The following is a 26,170-nucleotide window of genomic DNA, read 5'->3' as shown; positions in this document are numbered from 1 at the left end:
CTTCGTCGACGAGACACGTGGATTCGTCGACGAGGCACTATAGAGACTTCGTCGACGAAATTCAGAGTTCCAAAATATACTCTCTCGGGATTCCTTCGTAGACGAGGAATTGGTGTTTGTCGACGATCTTAGAAGGACACTCGCCGACGAGGACAAGACATTCATCGACGAGACCTGTTATTCCTTCTAAAAAATCCTTCATTTTCCCTTATTATCCATTAATCTATTCCATTTATTATATTTTCTAATTATTTTAAATTTTCGAGTCATTACAACTTGGGCTACTTAGTCCATGAGCGCTGCGACTTGGGCCGAAGCATTAATTCGAGTCAGGTCATCATCATTCAGATCAAACGAAACTAAACTCCACAAAACCCAACACTTAATACATTCACACTCAGAGTACTTGTTCTTTTATAAGGATTCGATCATATATTTTTCTTAATGTCATTATACCAATGACTTGACACTCCCACAAACATGACATAGGTCATTTTTTTCGATTTTGTTATTGCCTAATTCATATTCTTATGAATAAATGTATTTGTTTGGCATGTTTTTAATTCGATACAAATGAAAAATACAAAACCATCTTAACAAACTAATTGATGTTTAGGATATAAACTAACATTTGAATTTGTATGAATACGGACAAAATATAATAAAAAATTACATTAAATTTTATTCAAATCAACTCAAACCCAAATTCAAAACTTGAAATTCATGCTGCCAAACGCAGTAGAAGTCAATTTAATGATATTTGTTTTCAATATAATATAAAATAAAAATAATCTTATGGCATTTCCATTATTTGGTTAATTGAATATATTATACAAAAAGAATTCTAACCAATAAAATTTTCATTTAAACTAATAATGCTAAATCATTATTTGAATAAAATATATATCCTTGACTTTGTCTCAAATGACATAACATTAATGATTCTTAAACTTTATTTAATTTATCTCCGGCCTAAAACCTAGTTCCAAATATCACAAAAATATTTTAATCTCAAATAAAATTTTATCATTGCATTCAAATATTTTGGTTCTATACTAAACATATTTGATCACAATATCTTCATTTAATAATTTAATTATTATACTATTTTTATTAATATTGATTATTAAATTTTATATTATGCATATTCAACTTTTAGCATAGTAAAATTAATTTAGTCCTAAATAAATTCTTATATTAATGTATTGGGTTACCCGTAGTTCGTGAAATATTGAATTGCAAGAATAGAGATTAGCATAAAAGAATATGATAATATAAATTAAAAAAATTATGTTTTTATCATAAAACAAATAGCAAGCAGATAAGAAACAATTATTTCAAAATATGTTCACATGAGTGAATTTAAATTTATATTATTTGTAATAATATTAATTATTAAATTTTAACTTATACATATTCAACTTTTAGTATAACAAAATTGACCTGGACAAATTCTTGTAGCCATATGATATAGTAAAGTTACATTTGTAACAAAAAATTTCACAGTTCGCACAAAAACGTATTATTATAAAGCAAATAGCAATGAAAAAAAATTATCATTGTGTTTGAGTATAAATTTCATATTTTGAATTTAAATTTGAATAATTTTTTATATAATTTTATATAATAACTTATCCAAATTTAGTACAAATTCAAATTTAAAGTTTTTTTTAAAAATAAGGTACTAGATTGGCGCGGTGGAAAGATATCAGCAGGTAAGAAGAAGTATCAGTAGTTCAATTCCAGGTAGATACACTCACGAAACCAGTGGGAATCGTGGATGGTGAGAGTTCTCTGTGAGCCAGCGAAAACCATGGATAATAATGGAAATGTGTCTCGGGGGTCAGGTTGGCCAAACGTCCAATTGATGTAAAGAAGTCGTATCCGCATTCCGGACTTTGTCTTGATCAACGAGACCTGGGGGAGGAGGATGTTGATTCGTAGGTTTGGTACCGCATCAGGGGGTTCAAAGGGTTCGTTAGTGGCTGGAGTTCCTATGTAATAAACAAAAAAAAAAAAAAAAACCATTCCTAAATGTTTAATTGGAAATATTTAGCCGTTTCTAGTTCAATGTTGAATCGAATGACGTAAACTTCCGTATAAGTAATTTCATTAGATTCTCATCATGTTTCGTTCTATTTCTATAAATAACACAAAATGTGAATTAAATATTTTGTAAATTTAGTTATGAAGCATTGATTTAGTTATTTGCATTTTTATACCAATTTGCTTATTTTACATTCATTTGATTTGACACCAATCATTACAATGCCCCTCATGGATAATCATCAAATACCTTATTTAAATCTCATTTCTCTTAAAAAAATTTGAAACTTGTGAGCAAAATAAAAATAGAAAAATAGGGAGAAATTTTATTTTATATTTTAATAAAAATTAAATATAATGATTTATAAAATTTAAAATTCATTTACCAAATTTTCATATATATTGTTTTTTCTATTTTCTTAATAAAGAACCAACAAAAAAATAGATTTTTTAATATTTTTTAATGTTTTTCAAATAATTATTAATTTTATAACCCAAAAAATAAAAATGCCGAAGAGCTCCGTCAATTCAGTCTGGGCCGGGCCCGGTCCCGGGCCCTCGGTTCACGGTTGGTCCATGGGACCCGCTTTTAACAAACGCATCAGCAGAGGACCCCACGAGAATTCGACACGTCTGCAGGGACACCAAAGTAAATTAAAAAAGAAACAAGGGCAACATTTGTAAAGCGACGAGAAAGGCCGTAGACGTAGAACGAACTCCCCGCTTCTGTACATAGGTAGAGAGAGAGAGAGAGAGAGAGAGAGAGAGAGAGAGAGAGTATTACATACATAACACAACGCCACTCTCTCTTCTTCTAAAACAACTCTTCTTCGAGCCACCACCTCTCTCTCCTCTCCTCCTCGCTCTTCAATCTCCCTCTCTTCGGCAGTTTAGGGTTTTTCCTTCCTCTTGTTCTGAATCTCGGAGGAGTTACTGTTCCTGTTTCTCTGGAAATCTCTTGTTTTTTCTCTCGAGAAGCGGTTGTTTTTTATGGTGATTTGAGGACGAGGGAGGACAAGAAGTGGTTGTTGGAGTATTATGGCGACGGCGCCGGTGAAGTCTCAGCCTCTGCACAACTTCTCTCTCTCGCTTTTGAAATGGGGCAACAAGAACCAGATGAACAACCACCGCTGCCGGAGGCGGGAGTCTCCGCCAGAGGACCGTCGTTCGCCGGCTTCGGAGCAGGAGTCGGAATCCGAGCGGGAGAACGCTAAGACCGCGGTCGGATCGCGGCCCGGGAAGAACCGGTTCGGAGTCGCCTCGTGCTCGTCGGTGGAGAAATCGCAGAAGCATGCGGCGAAGGAGAGTGTGGAAACTGTTGAGGAGGAGAAGGAGAAGGAGAAGGAGAAGGGCGAAGGTGATGAGAAGCCGTGGAATCTTAGGCCGAGGAGAGCCGTGGGGAAGGTTGGGGTTGAGATCGGAGGAGGTGGCTTGAAGAGTGGGGGAGAATTGCAGAATACAGTGCCTGCGGTGACTGCGGCTCCTGCAGTGCAGCAGAATGAGAATCTGCCAAAATCGATGAGGTTGAGGGGTTTTGCGGAAGCACAAGGGACGGAGAAGAAGGAGAAGAGAAAGTTCTGGATCTCACTATCTCGGGACGAGATTGAAGAAGATATATTTGTGATGACTGGATCAAAGCCTGCTCGCAGGCCGAGGAAGAGGGCGAAGAATGTACAGAAGAACCTCGATGTATGATCTCCTTATCTTTCTGTTTGTGTTGTAGTGTTGGTGTGTGATTTTTAGGTTTACTCTTGGTGCTATAATTGACGGATACTTCTTTTTTCGTTCGCAGAATGTTTTCCCCGGCTTGTGGTTGGTTGGGCTTACACCGGATGCTTACAGAGTTCCTGATGCTCCGGCGAAGGTCTAGCCTCTGTCATTTTTCATTGGGTTCTGTACTTTTTTTTTTGCTAAATATTTATGTATGGAGCTAAGAATAATCGTGCTTTTCGCAGAGGTAGACATGGTCGCATCGGATGATCCCTGTGTTCCCAATACTCCGGCAAGGGTCTTCTTTCTCTCTTTCTCCTTCCCTCACACAAATGTTTAATCTCTTCTAAATTGTTATCGCTAAATTGCTAAACGTATCATAATTATGGTTTTTGCAGACATAGATATGATCGCAACATATTTTGGTTCTCCAAGGATTTTAGATGGAAGGATTGCCCCTGCAACTCTGAAGCCTCAATTGAGGGTATAGTGCACTGTAAAGAGGAAGGAAGTTACCAGTATAGGAAGATAACAAATTTCTCTCCTTTTCATCTGTGTTGCGCATTTGCGCTCTTGTAGGGGCGTAGTTTAGTTGGTTTACTTGTCTTAAGCAGTTTAAGGTGCAAACATGAACAAAAATATGGATGGATAGAGAGAATTTAGTTGCTCTTGCTTTATGCACCATCAACGGTGTTACTTTTTTTTCTTCTTCTCTTTTTTGGGGGATTTTGTTGTAAGCTTGGAATTGGAATAATTCTGATATTTTCATTATTATAATGTTTGACAGGCTTCTCTACATAGTTGGGGGGGAGGGGAATTTGCAAGTTTTGTGTCAGTTTCCAAACCCTAAACTCAATGCAGGAATTATGATTGGAGGCACTGCATGCTTCCTTTCCTTCCACAGAATTCTGCTTCCTGAATACAAAGCCCTTATGAGGCTGAAAGGCTATTTGCTGAATATTTGTTTCCTCCTTTTTCCTGCCCTTTTGAGCTGATTTGATATTGTTGATTATGCTTTTGCCACTGATTATCACTGGCTGAGATGACTCTGCATTCAAATAGTCTGGTAACGTTGATGATCAGGATTTATGAGGATGATGCAATGAATAATGATTAAACATGCAAAATTTTGGATAGCTCTTACGTATTGTAAATAGAGTTGATTGTTTCCATGGATATCAACTTAGTTGCTTCATTACTTTTGGACACTTGGTGTGTTTGCATTTCTTCCAATTGTGATTTTTAATAAAGCCTTCCTGTTTAAGGTATGTAACTACTAACTAGGTTTTGTAAGTTCTATCGCAGCGGTGACAGCATGTAGTAGAAGCAAATTTGTAATGCTCCTTGAGCTGTAGGATGAATGTTCTGAAGAAGCTGATGAGTTTTACTTATGATTGGTGGCTCTTGGATTTTTGACTTATTATGTGCAGTTTAATGGCTTCTAGATGTTTCTTGGTATTTATTATTTTCCTTCTCAACTTTCCGCCCTCCACCTCATTGGGATGGGGGACTGCACGCGCGTGCATGTGCGCGTGTGTGCTTATGCTGAAATGAGACCAAGACGTAAAGTGACCGCATGCACCTGCATTTATATAACTCTTATAATGCCAAAGGTCTTGAACCATTTGCGGATGAAATAGTTATGAATGAATGTACGGCGACGCTTTTTATGTACTACTACTACCTTTTTGTTTGCCAGCTTCTGGCTTGGATTCATCTTGCTGGATTTCACTTTACCTTCTTTATCGTGGCTTGAGTTTACAACTTTTTGTTTTTTTAAAATAATTTTATGAATAAAAAGATACTATGGCTGCGATCGTACATCTCTAGCAAAGTGATTTTTAAGACTATTGGTGTATTTTTTAGTTTACATTCTCATCCATGTGAACTTTGTTATGGGAATTGTTGAAGCAGATTCTTAGCTACAATAACATGAATGATTACTTTTCTGATTTTCTAAAAGCACAAACTTGCTGTCTGCTATCCTATCTTTTTTTTCCTCGCCAGGAAACTTGCCGTCACTTATCACATGATCATTCCATGAGTCTGAACCAATTGATTCAGATGTCGTCTGATCAAGAGGTTTTCAGCTATAAGGAAAATCCCTTTTTCTGGAATTTTGGTGCTTCAACATTGATCTGGCTCACCTATGGTCGGATTCAGAACTTAGCTGCTCCTGGAAATAATAAGTTTGCTTATGCATTCTATTCTGCTGGTACTTGGCAGTGAAAGGATTGATTGGTTTCCATATCAATGAGATGGAACCCATTTATGTGCACATCTGAACTCAGTTATGCTTGAAATGTCAACATGATTGTGAGGATGGGATATGCATTGGACATGCTTGCTGCCATCCATTGCACGTTCTTCAATGTGCATCCATGACTGGGAATTTTTTGTAGTAAGTTATGTAGTTTCTTTCATTTGTGCTTACGTTGCATAGATATTTTTAAAGTTTTGCTGTTGGAGACTCCCTGTTACTTGCTACTTTTGATCATCCCAGATGTTGAAGAACTTGAGTAGTTGCATTCTATGTCCTGAACATTTGTTAAATGGATGCCCATTTGTTGTTAGATTCAGCTACATTGAGACACTAATCTGTGTTTATTGAACATGGATGGATTTAATACTTGAGATAGAATCTGTTATTCCTGCTTTGTTATTCTTTAGGTGTAGAACAGCTGTGCGGTGGCTGTTGCAGCATGAGTAATGTCTGTCTCATTTCTTATTTCTTATTCTTAAATACTGTTTCGATACTGGAGCAGGAAAGTAAGACTCTTTGTGATCCTTACAATTCAAATTTTGCAGGAATTTATTAAAATTCATGCAAAGATTGATTTTTAAGAATTTACATATGGTTATATTTTTTTGTTAGTTTAATATTCAGTTCATTAAAAATGGTCCTTGGTTTTGAGCCTGCTGTGCTGGTAATTCAGTTTTTTCTTTTGTATGTTTCGAAGCTAATTGAATGTAAAAGCAGCTAGGGAAAAAAATATTATTGATTACTTCCATGTGTTTCACAGAACAAAACAGCTGCAACAAAAGAAGGTTCGTTGAGATTTATTGAGCGCAGAAGTACATTCGACTCTGTACCTCATGTTTCTACGGTAACTTTCAAGAACCTGGCATTATTCTGTAATGTCATTTGCATTTTCAATGCTTTGAAGGCATGTTTTCTTTGAGTGGTCACATTTATTGCTGCATTAATGTTGTTCCCACACTCCAACCATAAAAGGATAAAATTAAACAAAAACAAAAATAAAACAAAACTATCGAAGTACGAAGAATTGGAATACAACATTTTTATTTTCTGAAATAAATAATTGCATCATCATCAAGCAGGCAATTTGTATGACATGAAAACGGTTTAAAAAGCATACTTAAATTTTGTCTGGGCAGAGTCAACTTCACCTGAATGTAGTGGTGATTTAGTTGAACCAACAGCTACCATCTTACTGTTTATATCTCATGGAAGTATTATTATGATATAATAACACCAAAATCTATATTTAGTGGCTATGTATGTTTCTTTGAGTCTTGTTATTCCAAGAACTTGAGTTCCATATATCTGCATTTAGCAATGGATTGGAAGGAAGAGCTAGAAATGAGTGGCTCTTGTGTTGTCCACTCTGGTTGCTTTGCACCAACATTTTGTTCCTGGTCGTTCTTCTAGTTATTTGCAGCTGCAATCTGATGTTGCTTGATAATATCTCTGTAGCATCTCAAGTCCAAAATATGGAAGCACTCATTGTGATGGTAAATTTACCATTTCTTGATTATAGGTTTACTGTTTTCTTTGTTTCTGGGTAATGTGACTTGAAGTGCGACATCAATTCCATTGTTCCATTTTAAAGTTACCTCATTGGTGGTCATATGTTTGTGGATTCAATGCAATGTTTTTGTCCTATGGTTTTAATAAAATGTCAGTTGAAGGCGCAAATGCTTCAAACATTCTTCAGGTGGCTGCAAATTATATGAGGCACTCACTTTTTTTCTAACTCTTGTTTTACTGAGTCTATTAATGTCAGATTCATAAATTAGCTTTTTCTTTTTTTGTCCGAGTAAGCCTTGCATTCTTTTTATTTTCTTTAATCAATTCATTTACTCTTTAAAAAAATGGGCTAGCCCCTTTTGAGGAAGATTTTCTATTGCTTATATTTTTGTCTTTTGCATAAAAAAGATATTTGTGTAATATCTGCTTCACTTCTTTCTTCCCATGTGATGTTTGTACCCCTTGACTTGAATCTGGGTACAAGGATGAAGCAATGACCACCTTTCTTTTAGGGCATTGTTCTTTCCAAAAGAATTACCATTTTGGATGATTTTGGATTTTTGCTTAAGAAGTAAGAAAACCTACCATTTGAAGTCCTGAGCCAATTATGTGGTCTATAATCATACCGGAATGTTTGGCAGCCTGTGTAAATGAAGTGATTGTTGTGTTTTACACAGCCATTCCATTTGCTCTTCCTTGCTGCATTTGAAAGTTAAACAACCAGGCACATTGGCTGCATTGATGGATGGGTTGACGCTTTCCTTTCATTATTCTTTGGAAAAATGATTTCAGGTTGCTTCTTTCATTGCCACCATTTTCTTAGATCAGGCTTCTTTTGCAATAATTTGTGAGTCAACTGCCTTTCATATAGAATGAATCACGCTTTTGTTGTGTTTGGAAGCATGAATTTGGACCTCAGATTTAGTCAATTATAGTCTTTTCTAACTTCATATTTTTCTTTCAATGCACATGCAGATGCAGTGCAGTTCCTTCTGGTTCTGAAATTGCGTTCTCATCACAATTCGGTATTTGGAATATTAAGCCAGTTGAGCCAAAATGCTATGATTTCCAAGTGGGGATACCAATGCAGATGGTTCTGGAGTAGGCAGGCAAGCATGCTGATGGATAGATGGATGCACACGTGTAACCCCACCCACCTCACCCTTAGTCGGGCTCTGAACGGTCAGCCATGTTTATGCATATGCGTCTGGTGCTGCTCATTTTTGGATTCATTCTCAGTAGTAGCTGCCAAACGCCATCCCCAGCTGAATCTACCGGAGTGAACCTTCCTTTTTCTATTAGAAAACAGAGAAAGCTGATGATGCCACAACAGGTCAAACTAACGGACATTTTCTGTTTCAAATACAGCAGAGGCAGAGCTTGGACCAAGGCTTCAACCACAAGGTCCCTTACTATGCTGCTCCCCTTCATGAGTCTAAAATTGGAGAGCTTCCCCACTTTTCTGTTTGCCATAAAATACATATAACTTTTGTGTGCCAACCCAACAAATTTTTTTTGTTTTCGCTCTTAAAATAAGAAAAATCTACTTGTGATTTTTCATTCATATATTCTAGGTCATAGGAACTAAATTTTATTTGTGTATTCTCACTATGATTGTATTTTAGTGTATTTGTTCCCTAACAAGTGCTCAATTTGCAGCCAACCCACTTGTTATGTAGCTTAATTCGATTTGGTGTTATTTTTTGTCTTTTTTTTTTTTAAAGTTTGAGTTACTCAAACTAATTGATGAGTCCAATAAGCTTTTGTTATACTTGAGTTAAATTTGAGCTGAATATTTTAAATATCAATATAAGCTTAAGTTGAGTTTTGAGCTAAAAATTTTTTTCCCAATTTGAGCAGAGTTTTGGGTACCATATTTTGTGAATTGGTATAAACATGGATATACTCCTTTATCTCCATACAAATAACTTGCAATTAGACTTGTAAAATGGGCAACATAATATAGGCTAATTTTTTTTAGATTGTAGATATCTATACTCATAATTTTAAGACCAAGTGCACAAGAATTAAGCGAGGAAGTATAACTCTTATACTAGTGGCCTCTTCAAGAACCTATCTTCTCAAGATTCTATTGATTTACTCAATTAAGAGAAATCATATTTTTTGTGACAACAAAAGAATATGTTCTAACCAACCTGTTGACTCAATGAGGCTAATCTCGTTTTGATAATGACAAATTACTTTATATCTTACCTGTGCACTGAACTTTTGAACAGGATCACTCTTGGCACGCACGGATGGTAAGAATATGATGAAAGCCTTGAAGGACATCAAAGCTTATAGATATGACATTTGAAGAGCAAAAAGAATGAAGACCATATTTGTCAAATGTAATTGCATTAAGTTTTTGGGTTTGTAATAATTGGTCTGTAATAATTGCATTGCATGCATGATAGGTTTTATGCTCAAAGGTCATACTTACCATTAGGATCTAAAACCCTTCAATTAAAGTGTCATAACTTTTCACAAAGGGTTGACAAATTTTTGGAATAAAAACAAGGCCAAAATCATATTTTTAACAGGCCTCGGTCGACCGAACTTGCTAAGCCGACTGTCCCACTTTTTCACGTAAAATCCTCGGTCGCCGGACCTTGACTTTGGCATGTTTCTTAGTGCTCGACCGACCAGACTTGGTCTCTCGGCAGATCGGCCATAAGCCTAGCCGACCAAACCTACGAAGGTAGGTTTTCGTCTTTGGCTCAGCCAACCGACATATTCCACAGCCAACCGAACCCTAAAATTGATTTCAAACTTCTGTGTGTGGTCAGTCGATTGGCGAAGCCATGGGTCAACCGAACATCTCGAGGTCACAATTTTTTATAGCGCTAATCCAAGGTAAATCCTAATTAAACAAATTATAAAATTCCCACCCTATTCCTAACAGTCATAATTTTTGGAGATTCTATATATATCTCATTACTTAACATGATTAGTACTCTTGATTAGCACAAAATTTTCTAAAAATTTTTAAGCTATTTTTATGCTCTTGCAAGCACATATACTCTTGCTTATTGTCTTGTGAAATTTATTTAAGAGAACTTTGATTATCAATCTTTATTCGCACATTATTGCACTTGGAAGATTGATTGATGTTATTGTGAGCTTCACATACTTGTTCAAAAATCTTTACTCTCACATATTCATTTTCCTTTATAAAATCTTTGAGGGATAAATCTTAAAGTTCTTCTCATATTATTTGATTGATATATTTCTTTGGGAAAAACCTTTTCATAGCTTGTGAGTCTTTGCATACTCATTGCAAGACTCAAAGGCTTGCTTTGTGTTGATTGAAAAATAATTTTTGATCCAAATCTTCATTGCCACCTATACTTCATTGTTAAATATATATATATATATATATATATATATATATATATTTGTGGTAGATATTTTTCTTTGTGTGCTTTGAAATCCTTGATATATACATAAAAGTGCATTGGCGTGGTGGAAAGGCATCAGCACGTAAGAAGGAGTATCGGGAATTTAATTCCAGGTAGATACACTCACGGAATTAGCGGTACCTGTGGATGGTGAGAATTTACTTTGTGAGTCAGTAAGGATCGTGGATGGTGAGAGTTTACTCTGTGAGCCAGCGGGGACTGTAGATGATGAGAGTTCTCTGTAGCCAGGGGGACCGTGGATGATAATGGAGAAGTATCCTGGGGGTCAGGTTGACCGAACGTCCAACAGATGCACGGAAGTTGTATCCGCATTTCGGACTTTACCTGATTAGCGAAACCTAGAGGAAGGATGCTGATCCATAGGTTTGGTGCTGCACCAGGGGGTCTGAAGGACTTGTTGGTAATTGGAGTTCTTATGTAATAAAAAAAAAAGTGCATTATACTTTAGCATCAAGGATCATAATCTTTAACATCTCTCACATTAGTACATAATACATTTGCTTTAAGAGATATAAATTCAAATACTCTATTGAGCATAAATCTTTATCATACTAAAGTACATTGCTTAAAATTGTAATACATATTTGCTTGTGTAAAAAGCAAATTTATTTGTACGCAAATTGTTACATCTTTGTTGTATTCTCGACGTGTAATCATCGGAAAAGGATTGCATTAACCTGTAACGTGCACCGAACTGGTTCAGACCTGGTTAGGAGAATTAGGAGCACCATCCTGTAAGATGTGGTTAAAGGTTGGGTCAGCCCTATAAATGTGACCTAGGATATTCCCTTGCCCAGTAAGGAAAGGGTATTATAATTGGTGACGGTCCATCCGCAAGTAAGCAAAGTTAGTGGAATCATCTTGCTCGTTAGCTTGAGGCGGGGACGTAGGCAGTGTTGGCCGAACCTTGATAACAAATATCATGTTCGCTTTCTCTTCCCTACATTATTTAATTTCTATACTTGAATGTTTATAATTTTATTATTGTGAATGATTGGGAAGTACTGAGCTTGTTATATCTGTTATAACTTCTGCTTAGTTTTATATTGTTGGGTGATTGATATTTGCGTAGACAGGCCCTAAATTGTGAAATGCTGGTTGTGACTATTATTTCACCTAGGAATTTTTCAAACACCTAACTCACCCCCCTATTGAGAATACACCAATTCCAACACAACCCATTAGCTTTTAAGGGCTTACAATTAACACTCATGGTGAGAATTCATCTTGGCAAAAATTCATTCATCACAAATATATTTAAAATAAGGGACATACAAAACGACCCTTATTTTATTCATTTTAAAATTTCACTTCTGAAAAACCTTTCTAGGTCTCATTGCATGTTAAGAAATTTTTTAAAAAAATTTCATCCATTAGATCTTATTGGGGGAACATGACTATTGCAACATTTGCCCAAACCTACACACTATTGGAATTTTCTTCACTTATTGATTATCACAACCTAATTAAAGAAAGTAAGTGTTTTGTATTTAAGAGTTTCTTTCCAAAAAAAAAAAAAAAAATCTAAATTTTGTATGAATCCTTAAAAAATAATAAAAATAATTTTAAAAAAATAAAAAGAAAGCCCTAACTTCATATTTGTTGACTTCTTCCAAGTGTTTATGTACTCCATTTTGAATGGGATATCAAATGTGTGGTAATTCTGAAGTCTCGACGAAAGGGAGTGTCAAATAGTACACATATACATACTTACACACAATAGCGACAAAAACGATAATTAAATTTTCAAGAAAAATATTGTATAATAATAAAAATTTTGAGTTTTAATTTTAATCTTATTTGACCATCTGATACTAAAAACATACATGACTCAAAAGAACACACCTATATGTGACAAATAAAACCTTATAATCATGTGCAATTAGCATAATTTCTATAATTCTCCCTTCCCAAGATCTTACACTCTTCACGAATATCCTTCCCCCTCCTTCACCCCCTCTTGTCACCGAAGGAGTCATAAATGTGCTTGATACATACGGGTGAGCACCAACTTGACGCAAGAGCTTAAACCTATTGGGTCTTGGGCTTCACCATGTATATAAGTATCCATCAAATACTCACTTTTTCCAATGTGAGACAAACTTCACAGATAAAATTCTCAACACCCCATCTCTCCATTTTTTTTCTTTCTTTATGCTCCTAATGTGCAAATAGGAGTTTTAGGTTAAATTTTTATCTTTGAAAACTAAGACAACAATCTAAGGGTCTAAAATAATACACAACGGTTGAAAATTGGAGGTCATTAAGTGTCAGATGCCAACTTTAAGAGGAAAATTATTAATAAAATGAAAGCAAAAAGAAATGGGAGAAACTATGTGAGGCATAAAGGATGTGACTAATGCCTCCACTTTTAGATTTTTAATTTTTTTACTCTTATTTTAAAATTATTTTATTATATATTTTCTATATTTTTTCACACGCCTTTATTTATTTGGACAAAGTGAGTCTGCGTCTTAAATCATTGGGATAAAATAAAGAGTCTATAAATTACAATTACCTTGTCAAGAGTATGTCATCACTAGAAAGATGCTATTGAAATTATAATACACCAATATTATAACACTCAAAACACTTAATTATTTGTTTGTTTTTAATTACAACTCTTAGTTCTTAGTTAAATGCATGTTAAAGTTATAAAATCAAAATTGAAAGTAGCTAAAAGTACAATTATTCATTTACAATCATAAACTAGAATCGTAAAGTTTTCAATTGCCATAGTAAACTAGCTGAAGTATGAAAATATTTTCAATGAGCTAAGGCATGATTCGTAGCATTAGAAGAAAACTTGAGATTTGTAACGTCTATGTCTTCTACAATCATATCGGCTATCTCTATTTATAAATATTTGGTCGTCCAACAATTAAAATATGACTTAAATACAAATCAAAATCAAAGAAATTGAAAAAAATAATAATAATGGCAAAATAAAATTTTAATCAATTTTAGTATTCTAACCAACAACATACATATAGTTTATTCATATATATAATACACATGCATATAACAATATATTATATATTTTATATTTTTAATTTGAAATATATATTGCACAAAATAAAAATTAATATTAACATTAATTATACAATAATAGTGTATAACATTTCTATTGGGTGATAAAATTATTAATTCTTTCTATGATTGTTATTTTTACTCTAGATCGTATAATATAATATAATGATATACTACAAGTTTATATTAATTAAAAAATAAAATAGTAAAATATGTAATAAAATATAATATTACTAATACATTAATAACAAAATAGAGTGAAAAAAAATAATATAATATGTAAGAAAGTGCATGATGGTATGAAATGAATAACAATAAGATTAATTATTATCTAATAAGATATAATAATATTATAGTATGACTAATAATTTTTTATATTACTATTTCATACTACACTAAATAATTTTTTAATTGTATAGTGACAAGATTGACAATTTGACAAATTCAACTTATTCCAATTCTTGTTTCTACATCACTAAATACTAACAAAACCATTTTGATTCCAATAATCCAATTCTATGTCCAAACAAACTTGAGGAAAAAGAATTAGCACATTACTCGTTAATATTTATGCATCTGGGTTCCAATTTTAATTTCAATCATAAACCAAATACCATCTAACATGAGGTTAACATGACACTATTGCATTTAAAGTAAGACAAAAGCAAAAATACAGTAAGACAAATGGGATGAAGCATTTTACGACATCTCAGTGGTTAAAACTTTAGATTTTTATTTCTTAAATATTAAGTATGAACTCTAAAAAGATCAAAGCGAACATAAGATAGAACATGTCTGATTCAAGATAATGTAAACTCTTAATTATATCAAATTTTCTTTTTTAAAAAAAAGGAACAATGGGAAGCTTTAAATTAAAGTGGGTCAACTTTTAAAAATTGGGTGAGTTGGGGCCTATCAAAGACTAGTCCCCTCCTGCCATTGGAGATTTGCAATGATAAGTGGGTGGGTGCTTTTGAATTTGTATTGCTTTAGGTGTGCCAATGAAATGGGTTTTGTCCAAATTGCAGGGTAGAAATGTAGAGATGAAGGTTGAAGGGTGTTCCCAAAAAGGCATGGCTGCAGTAAAGGAGAGGCATGAAATGGATGAATGTGTAACAGCTTAGACCAAAGTCAGTCCATTCAATACATTAATAGGACCCTTTTTTCTTTCTTGTAACCTCAAAAGCTAATGCTTTTTACCTCTTTTCCAAAGATCCATTAGTGGGGGTGTGAGTTTTCATGTGGCAAAATAATTTGTAATTTTTCTCACTGCATTTTTGTATTGACCTAATGAAATCTCTCTCATTTGCATTTTGAATTTTGTGATGTGTTGAGTGGCTTGTGTTATGTTGTGTGAATAACCTGATTACTTATTCTAATTTACAGATTTTAATCAATTATAAATCTTCTTGACAGTGTTCATAAACCACAATACAAATTTGATTTTATTTCTGCAGCAATTACAACCACACCTAAACTGAAACCTGCTTATTTCAACGCGTGCATGTGTGCCAACCTTGATATCAAGAAAATACTTATTCACCAATCAACATTCAGCGAAACTACAATAATTTTAGCAAAATTTAAACATGCAAAATCATAAAACCACAAGAACGCATTTACGTGGTTCGGCCCAAAAATTGGCCTACATCTACGGTAGGAACTCACCTTTGGAGACGCTTTATTAAAGACGGTGGAAATAAATATATGTACACAGATTTACCTCTATGGGCTTACCGATCTCCTCCAAAAATCTGCTCAAGAACGACTCAAGAAAACCCCTCTTCGCACCTGCGAATAACCCTAAACTTCTTCCCATCTTTCTCCCTGATTTCCCTGAAAGAAACCCTCCCAAAACCTAGATCTGTGTTTACCTTCACACCTACCCGTGCGTGAACCTACGTTGGAAGCTAGAGACCTCCAACGTTGAACCCTTCTCTTGTCGTATCCCTCTCTCTCGCGCTACGGCTGAAGGCTCTCTCTTGGCTAGTGAAGACTCTCGGGTTGCTAGTCCTCTCTCGCAAGCTTAGGCAAGTCTGTTCTGAAGAAAAACTCTCAGCTGAATGCCCCTTCTTTTCTTTTCCACCCTAGCCTTGCTGCTTCAATTTACATTTAAATTACAGGCAAATTACATCAATGCTCCCCCAATGAAAAATACACAGCAACCGTTGGATCTCTACATCAAATGGACGACTTGGATTTTTTCTTCTTCATGTTTGATACTCCAACCTGTTCAAATAAATAAATAAAATCAAGTTATTTGTGCTTCAAGGGCACTTTGATCTTGTTGTGGCTCATGAAAGAAAGAACTATCACAAGGAAAAAGGTGATTGCCGGTGTTTGACGAGATAGTTTTAAGTTGATTGAAATGTTTAAAATTGTGAAAATGGATTTATTATTGTGAGAAAAACTAATTGATAAATGAATAGTTTGTAACATTTGAACAAAAAAAATGAAAAACTATGGGCGCCCAAAGAATAGAATCACCTAGTAGAAAAATAAAAGAACAAAAAAATAATTGAGGATTGTTTGGTATCATTACAAAAAATTATGAAAATTGAAATTAGAAACTGAAAGCTGAAAACCATAAATAAAAACTAAAAACCTGCAACCTATTTGATTAAATCTATAATATATATATATATATATATATATATATATATATATTAGATACGAGATTGAACGAATACACATTTTTGTCCTTTTATAATGAAACAATTAAAAAATATATATGATTAAAATAATAAACACAAAAAAATAAAAATAAATAATATTATAATTAAAATAAAAATTTAATTATCATATTTTAAAATTTAGTTTTACTACTATATGAACAATCTTATTATATATGACATTAAAAAAATATAAAAAATATTTTCCAAATAAATGTGTGTTTTTTTTTTTTTTTGGAGTTTTTGGAAATTTTATGGATATTTTCATTTAATTATATTTTAAATTATTTTAATTTTAATTAAAAATTATGTTCAAGATGAATGATTTAATCCCTAAAAGTCAATTATGGATATTAAAGAATTAAGAAAATAGGTTGTTGAAATAAATAAAAATCATAAATTACATTTTTTGTATTTTAATTCTTATTGGTGCTCTTGGAAAATTTGCGTAGAAATTGGAATACTTGGTCACCAGATGCTATGAAGGGTCCGACTCTAGTATCTATTTTGATTTTGATACAAGTCGAGCATTAACAATAAAAAAAAAGTGGAAATGCACACAAATGAATCGTAATTTGTTTCTTCTTTATAAAGTAATGAAAAATAAAATAAAAATAGAAACACTATTAAATAGTTTTTAACTTTTTCAAAACTAAAAAAAGTTATTTCATGGTTATTACCATGAACAAAGAGTTTCAAGTGTTTTAATTGTTGTAAACTCGTCAAAATTAAGATTGTCTCTAGTAAGCCCGTAACTTTGACTACAATCAAGTGGACCAAACCCATTTAAACACATGGGGCCATGGGCTTAACTTAAAATAAGATTATTAGGCTTAATTAATGTTTAGGCTTGTGACTTCTTAGTCATTAAGTACAACAAGATAAGTACATGGGATAGTTAATGTTTGGGGTTTTTGATTTGGAAACTAGCTTTATAACCATGCTTCCATCAATGATATTTATATACAAATTCGCATGGTTGTTGAACAAATCGTAATGATCATCGAGTTGAGTTAGTTTCTAATTTTGTACAACAATGTTGCTTGTTACTATTTATATATTTTACATATTTTTAATCACATGTACCCGCTTTGTGCATTTTTGTAGGAGAATGAATATATATATATTTTATTACATAAGAACTTCAGCCACTAACAAATCCTTTGGACCCCCTAATGCGGCACCAAACTTACGGACCAACGTCCTTCGCCCATAGGCCTCACTGATCAGGGTCAAGTCCGGATGCAGATACGACTTCTATGCATAAGTTGGACATTCGGCCAACTCGACTCTCGAGACACATTTCCATTACCATTCACAGTCCCCACTGGTTCACAAAACGAACTCTCACCATCCACGATCCCCGCTAGCTCACAGAGTAAACTTTCACCATTTACAGGTACCGCTGGTTCCGTGAGTGTATCTACCTGAAATCAAACCCCCGATACTCCTTCTTACTTACTAATGCCTTTCCACCTCGTCATTTTAAGAGTTGACTAGAAAAATATATATTCATATATTTTTGTTATAACTTATATATGATTTTAATGTTTATTTAGCCAGTTGTCTTTTCATGGAGTATTTTTTTTTTTCAGATATTTCCTTACAAAGATTCACAAGGTGTCCTATAGAGCATTTTGCATTTTTATTCTTTTAGAAAAAATAGTTTTTCAACGCAAACGAGTACTTAGCTTGTTCATTTTTTGGGGTAGGATGCTTCTACAACTGCTCAATATTGCATGTATCAAAACTAGATGACCACAAATCGCCATGACAAGTCAGTTGGTGATAGCCAACAAGCGCCTGTGTAAGTGAAAAAAATTATGCTTGTTTTTTATTATTTTGAATTAGTTTTGTGTATATATGTCCTTGCCATTTTATATGTTAAATGGTTTTGTTATAAAACTATTGGATGCTCAGTTGGAGTTCAAATATTTACTTCAAATCCTTTGAAATAAATTGTCATAAATTTTGTATGTTAATTATGTTTACAACTTTTACTTTTTGTGTGGGCATGTCCTTGCCCTTTTATAAGTTAAGTAATTTGGTTATAATTTGTTGAATGTTCTTCAGGAGTTTGAATACTTCCTTCATAAACCCCCTGCAATAAATTGCTATACGTTTTGTTGTTTAATTATATGTCTACATCTTTTATGTTTCTACTTGGCATTACCTTGTCTATATTATTTTTTATTAATTTGGGAAAAAATAATTGGAAAAAAAATAATAGAGGTAAGAATATGCAACATTTGTACCCCTTATCGCATCTGGTAAATTCATGAATGTTGTCTTGTATTTTTCAATTTTTCTCTTTTTGTTCTTTTCTTTCTATTTTCTTATAGCAATTATGTAGTGACCCAGAGAAATTATAATATATAAATAATAAAAGAAGGGGAAAAGGAAAAAGGAAAAAGGAAAACAGGACCTCGTCGACGAATTCAGGGGTTCGTCGACGAGTGAGCATGAGGGACTCATCGACGAGGGAGCGTTTCATTGACGAGAAAGTACCGAGAGGATGTTTTGGGCATTTCTGAATTTCGTCGACGAGGGAAGAGTTCGTTGACGAATTGTCTTCTTGACCTCGTCGAAGAGGTGACGTGACTTGTTGAGGAAGGCCAGTGTATAAGTAGCCCTAAACGCTATTTTTCAGCTAATTTTGGCCGCAAGAATTCTCTCTCTCTCTCCTTTCAGTTTTCCCTACTTCTCTCTAGGATTTCGGGCAGATCTTTTGCCAGTTCGACGATCCAAGGCCACCACGACACTCCTGGAAAAGTTCTCTGCATATCTGCTGGAGTGGACCATTTGAGGGACGAGTTTGAAATTCATCCCAAATTTAGGGTAAGACTTTTATTTAGTATTTGGCCTTCCCTGTAGTTGTAGAAAACATAGTACGCGTAGAAATACTAAATTTTTGTTCTGGGAAATGTTGTTTCCAAGTTGTTGAACGGGGAACCCAGCGGGAGTTGGATTGACTATTTTAGGGATTTTTCAGGAATCAGGTAAGAGGATAAACTAAATTAGATGTTTTATGAAAAATAAGTATAATTTTTTAGCATTTGATTTCATGGAAATATATGTATTTATATATAATTATGCATTATGTTGGAAAATACTGTTGAAAATGACGATATGTTCAGAATGTACGTAATACCCATTTTGTGTGGCATGAGTAGAATTTATGATGAATTACTATTTTTTGGGAATATGATAATGATATGAATTTTTATAATGAAAAATCGACGTACAAGCCGAGAGTTTTATATGTTTTGCAAACGTATGGACCGAGTTATGGATATGTTTTGCCAACATACAGGCCGAGTTATAGATATGTTTTGCCAGCGTACGGGCCGAACTATGGATATGTTTTGTTGGTATACGGGCCGAACTGTGAATATGTTTTGCCGGCGTACCAGCCGAGCTATGGATATGATTTTCTAACACATGGGCCGAGCTATGGTAAAATATGAAATGCCAGCGTACGGACCGATGATTTTCATGATGTATATATATATATATATATATATGCAAAATGATGTGATGATGTTAATTTGAAAATTAATAGTATGAAATATCCATGTATCACAATTTGATTATATGTTATATGTTATTAGAACCTGGTTGGCTTGGTTTAGGTTAGCACTTGCACGGTACTACTACTGTGTATTCAAGATCATCATGATATTGTGTTAACGCTACTGTACGAAGTAGAGTGAGGACGGATAGTCGATGTAGTTTTTAAGAAGTGTGGACGCTTTTGGTGTACGGACCAGGTCTGGCAAACTCATCGTACTTACAGACTGTACTTTTGACTTGGCAGTGGTCGGCCAACCATTGTCAGGTCCCGCCTTTAGGCCACACAACCCAGTCATGTGGGGGTAATACAAGACAACAGCCAACTAACCATTCAGGGTTGTTTTTGTATTATTATTATATGAGATGATTTATGCAAACAGAAATTCATTATGTTCTACTTTAATATGAGTATATATGTTTTCCCAGATATGATACAGACAATTGCACTAACATGTTTATGTATGGTTTTGTGTATAACATGAAAATACTCATGTTGTCACACACTAGTATTAGTTTATTTCCCTTACTGAGAGGTATCTCACCTTGAATTATATGAACTTTTCAGGAGCCCCTAATAGGAGAGCGGATAAAGTTTCGCTGAGATAGATACAACTAACCTGCCCTTTCTGAAGGGTAAGTATTTTGTTAGGGTCAGATGGATTTTGTGAGAAGTCACCCTAGGACTCTCTTGGAATGTGTATTTATGAATACGGTGGATGTAGTAACTCTAGTATTGAGATGGATGATATTATGTGTATGATATTATGAGATGTTTATGATTTTATGTTTTCTGCTGCTTAAGCTTCCATATTATGTTTCTGACGTATCCCTGATACCCACGGGTTCAGGTTGATTATGGTCTGTTGGATTTTTTTTTTTTTTTAAAAGGGCAGGACCTTCTTATATTTATTGATAAACCCTCACTTTTGGCGGAAAAATACTGTGGTTACAAGATATTTAAAGGGAGAAACAAAATACAAACCTTTAAAGACCTCCCGAATAACAACACCAACATCCAGCCAAAATAAGATTACAAAACCAATCAAATCAAAACAAAACAAGGACCTACAAAACAAATATCACACAACAAAACAAACAAAAGATAAAAAACATAAAGCATAGACCAAAACCAACAGGATCCGCTAAACATACCTCATATAAGTTGTACCCATCTTCTCCAATTTATATAACCCATTGATAACTCTAGGGAGTTAACTACTATTTGTAAACAACCTATTCCTCCCCCTAGAACCTTGACGAGCTAAGGCATCTGCCACTTTATTTCCTTCTCTATACCAATGCTTTATTGAAAAGTCTACTCCATCCAATAAACCAATCAGCTGCTCCCAAAAATCCCATAAATACCACAAGGAGCACCTACTTGTTCTTATCCAATTTACAACAATCTTCGAATCACATTCAATATCAATACTAGTATGACCCAAATGTTTGCAAATATTTATTCCCTCTAACACAGCTCTCAATTCAACTTCATTATTTGAACAAGAACCAAAATATTTTGAAAAACCAAACACAAAAGAACCTATATGGTCTCTAAGGATGCCACCACCACCCGCCGGCCCTGGGTTTCCCAAACTGCTTCCGTCCAAATTTAGTTTTAACCTCCCTTGCCCCGGTTTTAGCCATCTCACACATTGCATAGTTTTACTTCTTTTATTCACAGTTTGCACTTTCAGATTCTACAATATCCGAAGATCAACATCCTTTAGCTGAGTCAATCCTGTCATGTTCCTGCTCAAAACCCCCACCCAATACTTAATGGACAGCCACACATCTGAACTATTCTCCAATTTCCCCTTTATTCTAGCTACACATCTCCTTCTCCACAGCCTCCAAACTACTAAACAAGGAATCAAACCCATCAATGATCCCAATTGAGAAAATTTAGAAGCCCTATTAAACCATATTTGGACTCTTTCTTTCCAACTTTGTTGTCTAAGGAAAGAAACACCAACCTCCACCGAAACTTTCCTCCAAACCTCAGTAGCAAAGTCTCCCCTATTCAACACATGCTCCATATCTTCTGGCTGCCTCATCTCACAACAATTACACGCCAAAGCCAGCGAAACCCCCACCCTTCTCACCTTTTCATCAACACTTAAACACTCAAAAACGGCTTTCCACATGCAGATAGTAATTTTCTTCGGTAACCATTTATTCCAAACCTACTTTGCCTACTCAAACTTTGGAGCTCTAATTCTGATAACATCTCATGCTGACTTTGTATTAAAACAACTATCCTTTTTCGGGAGCCAAAGCAGTATGTCCGAAGAATTTCTAAGATTTCCCACCTTTTCCATCACTTCTTCCGCTTTATTAAACCCCAGAATTCTCTGCAAATTTTCCACATCCCACGCATTATTGATAACCAAATCCTTTAATTTGATATGAGAATGTGCACCATCTAGACACTCTACAACCAAAGGTCCCGAATCTAGAAACTTATCATACCACAAATTTACATCTTCTTCTCTAACCTTCCACTTAGATTTACTTAAAAGTTCAGGCATACCCTGCAAAACTTTCCTCCAAAAGGAAGAATCTGATCCATGAGGTCTACAAAGAGCAATATGTCCTCCCTTCACATATTTAGCTCTACAAAATCTAGCCCATAAAGAATTTTGAGTTAATAAATGCCAACCAAATTTCATGAACAAAGACCATTGCCTTTTCAAAATGTCCCTAACTCCTATGTCCCCTTCCTCTACAGGAACACACAATTTCTTCCAAGCCCTCCATTTCATTTTTTCTTTTCCATCCTCAAAACCCCAGAAAAAAGAAGCAAACATACCTTGTATCTTTTTTAACACCAGTTTTGGGACATTTAGAACAGCTAACAAATGGAATGACATACTCGACAACACATGTTGCAACAAAACAAGACGACCTCCTTGAGACAACAGTCTACTTTTCCAGCCCTCAACTCTCTTACTTATTTTTTGAATTAAAGGGTCAAAATGACAGCTCTTCAATTTACCATCCACTATCGGCACACCCAAATACGTAAAAGGAAATTTACCCTCACTAAAACCAGTTTCTTGAAAAATTTCTCCTTTCCTCAGAACACCCAACTTCTTTGAGAAAAAAATTGCTGATTTATCTTTATTCACCCTTTAGCCAGTCCAGCTTTCATACTCCTTAATCACTTCCATTATCTGTCTAACAAATTTTTTTCCAGCATTAGCAAATATAACAACATCATCCGCGTACATTAAATGTGATACAATAGGTGCACCACACGGATGTGCAAATGGTAAAATTCTTTTCTCAGACATCCTTTTTAAAACTAACTTAGAAAAAACTTCTTCCATGATGATGAAAATATATGGCGACAACGGATCCCCTTGCCCCAAGCCCCTTTTTGACTTGAAGAAACCTCTATACGTGCCATGCATCATGACAGAAAACCAAGGAGTAGAAATACAATTCTGAATCAACTTACAAAACCAGTCTGGAAAACTAAGAGCATGAAAAATCTCATCTACCACCTACCACTCCACTCGATCATACGCTTTGCTCATATCAAGCTTTAGCATTATATTACCTCCTCTCACCCGCCTATGTAATAATTTTGTCATCTCTTGAGCAAGCGTTATATTTTCAAAAATACTCCTCCATTTCAAAAAAGCACCTTGTTTTAAAGATATTACATCACCCATCACCAACGAAAGCTTACTAACAAGGATTTTGGAGAAAATTTTATAGATTACATTACAAAGGCTTATCAAATGAAATTTATCAAACGATTAAGGATCCTTTACTTTAGGAATAAGCACAATGTAAGAGGAACAAAAATACCAAGGCAACATATCACCTCTGAAGAATTCTCTTACCGCATCCATCACACCATTTTTAATAATCCTCCAACAGGTAATATAGAAAGAAGACCCAAACTCGTCCGGTCCTGGGCTACTATTCACGGAAATAGAAGAAATAGCTTCATAAACCTCCTCCTCAGTCGGTCCTTCCCTCAACCGACCTATAGCCTCCTCAGAAACCACCGGATGGATAAGACCGTCTAGATTTGACCTTTGCACATAACTATTTTACCTCAAGAATTGCTCAAAATAATTTACAGCTTCATCATGGACCATCTGCATATTTTCCAACATTGAACCATCAGGGAGCACCATTAAATTTACACAAGAGTTATGCCCTTTTTGCGTAATCACAGCATGAAAAAACTTTGAATTCTGATCACCATCAATCAACCATTTCAATTTTTCTTGTTGAGCCAACCTAGCCTCTTCCCTTTTATACCAAACCTCCAATTCAGCCTTAGAAACAAGGAACTCTTATTCAACTGACTCCGAGTACTCTGTCTGTAGTAAATTCTCATATTTTTCCACCATTTCCTCTAACTCCCGAATAAAACCACCAACACACCCAAAATTCTGTTTATTCCACACCCTAAGTCTTTGTTTTAACCTTTTCAATTAACCTGCCAATTTACATAATCCTGAATCTGCCACAATGTGTTCTTTCCAAGATGATTCAACCATTTCCAAAAAATTCCCATGCAACGTCCACATGTTTTGAAACCTAAAAGGCGTTGGCCCATACCTCTCCATATTCGCACACAGCTGTAAAATGATAGGAGAATGATCTAAAGTATTTTTTTTCAACAAAGATGTCTTAGCTTCACCATATTTTATAAAAAAAACATTATTAATCATCACCCTGTCCAGTTTCGCCCAACTTCTCATCAAACCTTGTTGGCCGTTACACCATGAAAATTGACTTCCTTTGAATTTTAGGTCCAATAAACCACATCTATTAATACAACCATTGAATTCAGCCATAGACGAACCCAAGCGAGGTCTACCTCCAACCCTTTCCTCATATGACCTAATTACATTAAAATCTCCCATAACAACCCAAGCCACATCAAAAATCGACAGCCCCTGAAGCTGTTCCCATAACTCTCTTCTCTCAATATGATAACATTTGGCATATACAAAAGTAAGAAGCAAGGGGCCTCTATCCTCTATTAACAAAATTGTCACACATTGATTAGAGGCACCCACCCAATCCACATGAACATCCTCTTTTCAGAACAGCCAAATCTTCCCACCTTCCTCTACATTAGAGCAAAATTTAGTAAATTGCAAATACACCACTCACCTTCTTATCTTTTCTATATCTTGAAAAGGTTCCGAAACTGCCAAAATCGAAACTTTCTGATCTTTCACAATTTGTTTCAATCTTCTCTTTGACGTGCCTAACCCTCTTAAATTCCAAAACAAAATTTTTTCCATCATAAGTTCAACTTTTGAGGCACTGCCTTAGCCCTCTTAGACTTTCTCACTTGACCATCATCTTTATATCTTCCTTCCGACTTACCCATTGTCACATTACCTAGATCAGAATGATATTCTTTTTTAGTATCAATGCAAACCTCTATATCTCCCTCAGACAACACATCATAGTTCTCCCTGCACCTTACACCCTCCACATCCTTCTCTCTCTCATCCACCTCCTCCACCAAAATCACCTCCCCATCCTTGTCCTTTTCAACTTTTCCCCTCTCTCCTTCATCAACAACTCTGATTTCCTGGGCAGACCTAGAGCAACCTCCCAGTTCTACCTGCACCCCTACCACCCTTGACTTTTGATCTTAACAACGATTAACTTTATCTCCACTCTTTTTCTCTACCAAATTAACTTCATCCACTTTTGAGTGCCCATATTAATAACCTCATTCACAATTTATTTATTTTTATCAATCTCCTTCGACAGCCCACTCACGTTTCCATCCTTCTTCTCCTCCACCCTCTGAACCAGAATCTTCAAAACAGGACCTCCCTCTTCAACTATCATATTCTCTTTTCTACCCACTTCTTTCCAAACCCTCTCATCTCCCTCCTTCCTCATACCTATTTTCTTTTATCCTTAGGCTTAACTCCAATTCGGCATATTACTTC

The 26,170-nt window shown here is 34.9% G+C and overlaps 1 protein-coding gene across 2 annotated transcripts; it reads left to right on the top strand.

Moving 5' to 3' along the window:
- Positions 1-2,768: 2,768 nt before the first annotated feature.
- Positions 2,769-4,533, top strand: LOC131164575 (uncharacterized). 2 transcript variants are annotated; one of them, XM_058121868.1, is made up of 4 exons: positions 2,769-3,735; positions 3,839-3,910; positions 4,002-4,048; positions 4,155-4,533. In XM_058121868.1, exons 1-3 carry the CDS (start codon positions 3,085-3,087, stop codon positions 4,005-4,007), a joined length of 729 nt encoding a protein of 242 aa, XP_057977851.1. In that variant the 5' UTR covers positions 2,769-3,084; the 3' UTR covers positions 4,008-4,048; positions 4,155-4,533. The 2 variants fall into 2 exon arrangements, with proteins under 2 accessions (XP_057977851.1, XP_057977852.1); XM_058121869.1 differs by having other exon boundaries at positions 2,777-3,735; positions 4,002-4,054.
- The last annotated feature ends 21,637 nt before the right edge of the window (positions 4,534-26,170 follow it).

The sequence above is a fragment of the Malania oleifera genome, chromosome 9 (genome assembly GCF_029873635.1).
Source record: "Malania oleifera isolate guangnan ecotype guangnan chromosome 9, ASM2987363v1, whole genome shotgun sequence".
Classification (NCBI taxonomy): Eukaryota; Viridiplantae; Streptophyta; class Magnoliopsida; order Santalales; family Ximeniaceae; genus Malania; species Malania oleifera.
The sequence above is the reverse complement of the archived record's forward strand: the minus strand, read 5'-3'. Positions and strand labels throughout refer to the sequence as shown.

Bases quoted from the DNA above. Each gene is read 5' to 3' on its own strand.
- LOC131164575 (XM_058121868.1), top strand. From the start codon at position 3,085: ATGGCGACGGCGCCGGTGAAGTCTCAGCCTCTGCACAACTTCTCTCTC. The intron at 3,736-3,838 runs GTATGATCTCCT...TTTCGTTCGCAG, and splicing joins ATGTACAGAAGAACCTCGAT to AATGTTTTCCCCGGCTTGTG.